At 31.9% G+C, this 9,219-nt stretch overlaps 1 protein-coding gene across 1 annotated transcript; it reads left to right on the forward strand.

Moving 5' to 3' along the window:
• Window positions 1–3,195: 3,195 nt before the first annotated feature.
• Window positions 3,196–7,468, forward strand: LOC143590132 (carboxylesterase 1-like). Its single transcript, XM_077070708.1, has 2 exons — window positions 3,196–4,028; window positions 7,417–7,468. The coding sequence occupies exons 1-2, from the start codon at window positions 3,220–3,222 to the stop codon at window positions 7,466–7,468; spliced, it is 861 nt and encodes a 286-aa protein (XP_076926823.1). The 5' UTR covers window positions 3,196–3,219.
• Window positions 7,469–9,219: the final 1,751 nt, after the last annotated feature.

Below are 9,219 nucleotides of genomic sequence, written 5' to 3' on the forward strand. Positions count from 1 at the left end.
TATTCTTATTTTTATATGTCCATTCACTGATAGATAGTCATTATTATATATTTTGAGTTTCTAATAATAAACTCAGATGGCAAACTAATCTGAACACCCATCAATTGTGGAAATGTAAGAGCATAAACATTACTAAACATATATCATCAACTATTGTCAAAACAAACCTTTGAAAACGTATGTCTTCTAAAATAATCCAATCAAATCAGTTGTTTGATGCAAGTCTTGTATTAAATTAGAACTATCAACATCATTCCTGCATCATTCCTGAAATTTTTATAAGATGTATGTAAATCCAATTTATAATCATCTATGGTACTCAAAATATATAAATTAAGAAAAGCATATAAATTACAACCTGACTTTAGAAGGTTGCCCAAATATTGACTTGCAATTTATCATATCGATGATTTTTTAAACTTATTTCGCGGACTCGGTTTTCTTGGCAAAAGCTCCGGTTCATGATTATGAGATTCCAACTCGTCCACTTTAGTAGTATTTACAGCTGTCCATTTTGCGTTCCCCAAAGCTGAAAGAATGAGGACCATATAATAATCAAACGATAATTGATTCGTCGTTCGACGCATCATCCATAAGTATTCAAACAATATGTAAAAAAGATTAAAAAAAATTATTCAAAAGTAATATATGTTGCATCTAAACCATAACTAAATAAAATGGTAGACGCGCGTCTGCTAAAGAAAGTGGAGGTTCGAGCCCCACCCGCAACAGAATAAATACACAAAACCACCGAAGGAACATGATGACGAAACAATTAGGCTCAGATTTATGAACAATCAAAGAAACATACATGATCCGGCATGGCTGCACGTACACCGGTTGCCATGTGAAAGCAAATTCAAACACACGACCATCTCGGTTGACTTGATAAGACACGTAAAAGTCTTAACTTTGTTAAAATGAAAAGTCATCATCACAGCAGCATGTGAGATTCTATAATTTCCACAACCTTTATTATAATTTAACACGCAACCTCTAGCAAATTAAACACACAACCTTTATCATAATTTCCTGGTGGAAAGATAGGTTAATCATATATCGGTTACCACCACAGAGACAGTCATTTTTGATGACTAGGACGACACATCAGATTTTAATTTACGGAGTTTGTAATCCGTTAGTCACGGACCGGTGATTTCAAATTATGTAAAAGTTGGGACCGTTGCAAGCCAAAATGAAAGTTGGGACCGTTGCTAGCCAAAATGAAAGTTGGGACCATCGCCGACGAAAAAAAAAATAGTTGGGACCAATAAAAACCAATTTTCCTTATTATTATTATTTGGAACTTTGGTGTCGCAAAGTCCCCATTATGCCACTTTGCAGCACCTTATAGGTGGTATTATTTTTTTGTATTTCAAGTTCGTAACGTACATAACAAAAATCGATCGAAAACCTATTTTGATTATGTTTTGTTTTGGTTATGGTATCGTATCGCAAAACCGACCTGATTCGCATAAACTTATCGCGTTTTGATTTAGTTCTTGTACCATAGCAAACGTAACGAAAACCAACCGAATGCTAATTATTTTCCAGTTCCGAGTTTGCATAGATTGACCGCTTCAACTCATGGGATCAATAACGGTTGAGTTTTACCAACGATCGAGTTTTACCGATCTACTTCACCCCTTTGGTCCACCTAATTTTTTTTTGTTTCAATACAATAACACATGTAACTGAAACCGGCCGAATTCATGTCAACGCTTGAGACTAACAACACTTGGGTTTTACTACACCCGAATTTTATCGACCTGTCCCAGCACAGCGCGCCGGGTAAAACACTAGTTATTTATAAACAAGAAAAATATATACAAGTTGATTTTAATAATGATTAGTTTTGTTAATTAGTTTATTCCTAAGCATATAATCAAAATTAAACCATGAAAGTAGTTATAGAAAAAATAATCAAAAAAAAAAAACAAATTGTTAGGATCTCAAAACAGTTCAGTTATTTTAAACTGGTGTAATTTAGGATTTGGTTGTTCGATTTCTCTTCTTACCCTTAATTAGCAAAGTAAATGAATCGAATGTTTATGTTAATTGATGCATAATTGGTGTAATTTAGGATTTGGTTGTTCGATTTCTCTTCTTACCCTTAATTAGCAAAATAAATGAATCGAATGTTTATGTTAATTGATGCATTTTAATCATTAGTATTATTTTATCTTAAGATAACATGTGATGCATTTGGTAATAATCAACATAACATGACTATCTATATAATAAACTTGGATGCTTTTTCTTACAAGAATAATGCTTTAAAATACTATTACTATTAATATAATACTTTTATTATGATAATCATTAAAACCAATCACGCAAATGTAAACTTACCGCGTTATGATTTAGTTCTACTGTCATAGCAAATGTAATAAAAACCAACTGAATGTTAATTTCTTTTAATTCCGGTGTCGTAACGAATGTGATGGAAACTGATCGAATTCGCATAGACTGACCGCTTCAATGCCTGGGATCGATAACGGTTGAGTTTTATCAACGATCTAGTTTTACCGACAGACTGCACCCCATTGGTCCATCTCAAGATTTTTTTTTGTTTTAGTTCCCGTAGAATAACACACATAACCGTAACAACCAAATTCGTGTCAACTTACTGTCTCAATGCTTGAGACTGACAACTTAGGGTTTACCATAGCCCAAATTTTACGGGCATGCCCTGACGCAACGCGCCAGGTAAAATACTAGTTACTTACAAAATTGCTTAAAACTCCGTTTGCATATAATAACGAGTCATTTTAGTGTAAAAAATTATTTAGTTATGTAACAATGTAATATGTATACATTGAGTTTTTTCCCAATGCGTTGACAAATATTAATTTAGAGTTCAGACCCATTTGCTATCACCTCGTTTGGATTAATTAAATAGCTTGGAGTAGAAATCGATCATAACCTGCTCAGAAAACCGATTATAACCCGAATTAAAACTGATTATAAATCAGTTTTGACAACTGTTAATTAACCCAGATCGTTTTCAATTCAAATTGGTTTTTAAATTTAACCGGTTTATACACCTCTTCTTTGAATAGACTCACAATTAGAGAGAAAAAAAAAATGTCTAACTATCCACATGCAACAATATTAAACAAATATATTTTGCGAAAACCAAAATCAATAATTTAGTGCTACTTGTAGGTACCACTGTAATACAGTTTGCATATTCATTTCCATTGTCCATTTTTCACAATGTCTGATGAAACATTACCGGCCGAAGAAAACCAACCCTTTGTTGTACTTAATGCCGACGGTTCATACACTCGCCTCATATCCTTCTCATGCTCCCATCCCACAGCGGATCCAGATCCCGACACTCCTGCCCTCTCCAAAGATGTAACCATCAACGATATTAACAAAACCGGTTGTCGAATTCATATCCCGAAAGAAACCCTAACAGCGCAGCGAAAGCTCCCTCTCATAGGCAGCTGGAAGGCGGTGCTCCGGTGCATTCACGAGGGGGTGGAGGCTTTGCATTGGATCAAGTCAACCCAGGATCCATGGTTGACCCAGTTTGCTGACTTCTCTAACTGTTACCTAATGGGAAGTAGTGCTGGTGCAAACCTAGTCTACCATGCAGCACTACGTGTATCCCAACACCTTGCTGATCTTGAGCCCTTGAATATTAAGGGTCTGGTTTTGCACAATCTGTTCATTGGAGGAGTGGAAAGGACGGAATCAGAGATCAGACTGGCGTCCACCGGGTTTCTCCTTACGTTATCCTTAAGCGATTCCATGTGGAATTTGGCACTCCCCGTCGGTGCAACTCGTGACCATGAGTATTTCAACTTGATGATGAGTAGGAGTCTAGACAACATGGGCCGAATTAAAGAAGTTGGTTGGCCGGTGATGATGGCCATTCGTTATGGAGATTTGATGATGGATCGTCAGATAGAGTTCACAAAGTCTTTAGAGCTGAAAGGTGTGGAGTGCACATGTTTCTTTAGCGAAGGTGATCACGGGATCGAATACTTTGACAAGTCTAAAGCTATAGAGCTGATACAATATTAAAAAACATGAAATGTTAAACGGTAATGATACCAAATGATCAGTTGCAATATCGGATAAACAAACTGATCATATAATGTTTGTTGTTGATCTTATTTTAATTTGCAAGTAGTGTGTAATTTGTAATGAAGACATAATTCTTTGAGTTGTCTAATAGAACCGTTAGTAAAATTGTATTTGTATACTTCTACAAATACAATTTCATATTTCATATTTTGTAATGAAGACATAATTTTTTTTTTCCATCCTATTAAAAGTGTTCATATTTCATTTTTTGTTTATTCTACTATAAATGTTCACTTTCAAAATTTATTAGTTAATTTTTAAGTTTACCTTTAAACACACAACCGGTATAAATAAACAATATTGATGAACCTAATTTTCAATAACATTATTAACATTTAGTAACCAAAAAAGTAATCATTCAATCTACTTTGAATTTTGGGTTTTTCAAACTATAACTTTTAAAGAGGGACGGGGAAAATAATATATTTGAAATTCACATTAAAAAATATGTAATTGTGTTACGTCAATAATATAAGAAATAGTTTTGGGGTTAGCATCAATATAATATAAGACCATGCGTAGTGGTAGGGGGAGAAATGTGTCATGTGACGTCTAGTCAGCAAGAGATGAATTATATTTTAGGAGTGTAATAATATGGGAGAGATTGAAAGGTGAGATGTCACAATTTTAGCAAGTATATAAATAAAAAGCTCATAAAATTGAGGTGGACCCTCAATTTGCTACACAATTTCAATGAGAAATATTTCTCGTTCAACCCATTCTTATTCCACTTCTATTTGGGGTGGGGGTGGGGGGTTCCTCTTCTTGTCCCCATTCTCCACCACTGCGGGTGGTCGTAACCTCATGATATAACCAACTTTTTCCTTTATTAATTTCATTTTCAACTTTTGGTTAATTGCCAAATTTGTGTTGCTAAAAAAATTTGATTTTGACATATTTATATTTTTGATAAATTTTTCTGTTATACTGAGTCTAATGATTTTTTGTTGATAAGGATGTTTAATTTTTGTTGGTCTTGAAGGTTTTGGAACAGTAACATGAGAATCTAATTAATTTGGACAAGTAGTGCTTCTTCTAATCATTCAAAGATGAGTTTCTTGTAGACTTTGTTCCAGGAAGCAATTCTTGTTGCCTTTAACGTCTGAACCTTGTCCTTTGTAAAGGATACACTAGTCTTATTAACTTGCTTTTAATGTTTGTCCCGTGCCCTTCTTGAACTCGTCTGAAACATGCTAGTTTTGAATGGTTTCTTGAACAATATTGCATCTTTTGTAGTTTCTTCGATCCTTTTGTTCTTAATCTTCAACTTATAAAAACTATCAACTTCTTTCAAAATGGCACATTGCTTATCGAGAGTCTTCTTTACTTCTTCATATGAAAGGTTGTCTGGATACGACACAGACACAGAATGATCAGCGGTATCATTTGAAGCCATAGACTAGATGTTTGTCATTTACATGTTGTTCAGAACAGTCAATTATGGCCATTTTCACATCTACTTTAACTTTGATTTATTTTTATTCTAGTGGATTTTGCTTAAAATTAATACTTTCAGGTGTCTCACACAAGGGGTTGAATGAAAATAGGTATTCCTCCATCTAAGATGGAGGATCTGGTTTACACGTCACTAAATTTTCCAACATGGCATTATACATCATCACTGAGAGTAAATGGCAGTCATATGAGATTCAATCATGTTTCTATTAATTAAATAATTATAATCTATTTATTCTAATAAAAACTAACGTTTTTGTCACTTATTAATTCATAGATCTTTTCATCTTTTTTTAACCAATTTTAATATATGCTCTTTATCTTTAAGTCATTTCAATTTATAAATTTAAGTTTATTTTTATTAAATGTAAATATTAACTGATTCATTCATTAACATTAATGGTGAAATAAGGAAATATCGAAACTGAAGTTGCGGGTCTATTAGAATAAAATTTGAAAGTCACAAGTAATTGTAACTTTAAAAAAATAAAGACGCATAATTTGAATCTGTATGGTAAGCTACAAATTGTTTTTAAGATGCGATTTGAGCAACAGTGCATAATTTTTTTTATATAAGATTGGTTTCAAATTTGGATTTAAAATCTTCTCATATGAATTTGAACTCAGGAAATGTGTATTTTCTTAATTTGCTACAAGCATATTGTATACATATTTCAAACATGGAGACTACCTGTTATATATATATATATATATATATATAGGATGAGTATCATTACAGAACTGTTAAATTATTTAAGAACTTGAAGAAACCCTTGAAAACTAACGTTTTTTATAAAAATTTTTGTATGTTAATGTTCTTTGAGAGTAGTTTTATCATTTTTTATATCTATATCTACGATTACAATTTTGAAAATTAGTTTTTATACATATCTATGTTTTGTTTTACACCTATGTAAATTTGTTAGTACATAAATTTTACATATATGTGTACTTGTGTTAAATATATTTAATAAAATTTTTTTATATAGAATTTGATAAAACTACTCTTAAATAATCTGAATATATAAAAAAAATTTAAAAATATTTTGGTTGTTAAGGGTTCCTAAGAGTTATTATAGCGATTTACTATATGAATTATCTGCCATCTATTTATATGTCTTATTTGTGTAGCATAAAGGATTTTAGTAATAAGAAGATCAATATTTAGTTTTCAATATTTTTTATCATAACTTAGACTAAAATGTTTTAGAAACATATATTTTATGAGTTGATTTATATTTTTTTATACATTTAAATATATTAAGTTTAATATACCTTATAAGATGAATTACTTAATTAATAGAATTTAATATTTTAAATCGAAAAAATTGTTTCAATCTCATTCTATTAATTTCATTTTTCAAAAATCATTTAAGATATTGAAACGTAGAATATCGTTTTCATCAGTTATTTACATAATTCCAATATTATATTAACTTATTAAATTTATTTTTATACAAATACAACGAATTTAGGTTATGTTAGTGTTACATGTTGGTTAGTGCATAATTAAAGTGTTTATTATGGTTTATATTCAAAATAATAAACAATAAACATTCTATTCATAGCATGTGGAATGAGAACAATCGTCTTGGACTAAATCCTAATAACGCGAGCGGCTAAGGCTTAGCCTTTGATACCTAAAAATATATATGATTTTAAACTAAATGTTTACTCGGGTTGACCCGAAACCTAGAATTCGGACCCAAGAACCAACCCGAATTATTTCGGTTCATGTTAGAATTTTATGGGGTTTGAGTTTCTCGGGTCGGGATAGTTTGGGTTCAGTTACGGGTTTTCCTGGGTTGGGTTTCAGGTTATGAGTAAAAGTGACATCCCTACTTTCAACTATTATAAATAAGAATCACTATCTTCTTTTTATGCTACTTTAAATCTTCTAAAATTCTTTTAACTCAGAATAATTACTATTATTTTAACATGGTTTTATGGTTATTATGTATTTGTCATTTTCCTGACAATTACATTCATATGAAATGAAACAAATCATTTTGTTATATTTTAATTTTCGGTTTTTATATTGCTTGATTATACAATGTTTAATTGTAAAATATAAAGTCAATTAAAAATTTTTCATACACAGAATATAAAGTCAAATTTATCATTATCAATCAATTTCAAAATTCTAAAGATTTTAAGAACGATTATATCATCAAAGATCAAGTAATACGTTACCTATATTCATTTTCTTTTATAAAAATGAACAGATGTTCTCAAATGACAGCATATTAATTGATTAAAATTTATAATATTTTATGTGTATGAATATTATTTTTTTTAGTTTTATGGATATATTATCATTTATCTAGAGTTGGTATGTACTTGGAGAACCTTTTTTATCACACGGACAACTATGCGTGGTTATATCAAGAGTTATAAGCAGACCTATATGTTACCTTATTAAGAGTTATAAGTAGACATGGATTAACGATTTTGATTTTTGATAAATGATGTGTGTTGTGCGTGTGGTTAAAATATGAAAGATTGTAGATTTAGCTTTAGCACAAGATCGTGTTTTAAATTTATAAAAGTGATTTATACTAAGACTAAACACACACAAAATATGCAAGTGTACCTATCGTTTATGTAGAATAGAATTAGTAAGAACCAAGTATCGATCCGTGGATACAAATATTTCTAATAATGAATCTTCGTTTTAGTTCAATCAGAGAGTTTTAATCATTTTGGGGTTGATTTTTAAACTTTTTTATAAAATAGAAATACTTATATATATATATATAGGTGAAACTAAGAGAAATTCTAAATGAGTAATTCAATTATATGAAGGTTACCATCTATAATCAAGAATCCACCAAATTCTTCCTTGGTGATTATTAAGTGAACATGTGATAAACTTGCCCTAGTAATATATGATAGAATAGTCCCTCATTTCTAAGTGAACATATTCTATGACATAAAAGAAAGTAGTATATGTGTATCTTCAAGTCCATCCTTGTAGGTTCCTGGCGGATCGTACACGGGATGTCGCTAACAACGCAGGTGCGGAATCCCTGCGTAGGTAGATACGAGTGTAGAGTATGTAGAGATCGAACACACAAGCAATAAACCAAACACGTTATATTGATAACAAACAAGTGACCCGAGGTCACTATTACAGACAATGACACGTAACACACGAAGTGAACAGCTGAAACGAAAACCCTAAACGACCAACACTAACTGTTTCGGCTGAAACAGTATATAAACATGACAACTTCGCCATAGGCGAAGTTGTCAATAACTTCGCTGATTCAACAAGTTCGCCAGAGCGAACTTGTTGACAACTTCGCGTGTTACAAATATAAACATAATCAAAACATAATTGCATTACAGACTCGATTACAAATGCTAGACTATGAACTACTGACACACATGTACCAACAGACTCCCCCTTGGCAGTAGCTTCATATCTTGATCTTCAAATCTTGAGTCTTGTAATCTTGCATCTCTACGCATGCGCCCCTTCTCTAACACATACCGACACCACCCGTTGATATTTCCTAGCTTGATCCTTCCAAGCAGGAATGTAGAAGATCTTCTTCTCGTTGAGCACTTTCAGATCAGCCTGCGATAGATTAACAAGATGCATCGGGTCGTAAACCCGAAGTACTTCTTGTTCATCCTCATCTTCCATTACCGCCTCAG

The sequence above is a fragment of the Bidens hawaiensis genome, unplaced genomic scaffold (genome assembly GCF_021521415.1).
Source record: "Bidens hawaiensis isolate Kalapana, Puna unplaced genomic scaffold, B.hawaiensis_p1.1 tig00038176_1, whole genome shotgun sequence".
NCBI lineage: Eukaryota > Viridiplantae > Streptophyta > Magnoliopsida > Asterales > Asteraceae > Bidens > Bidens hawaiensis.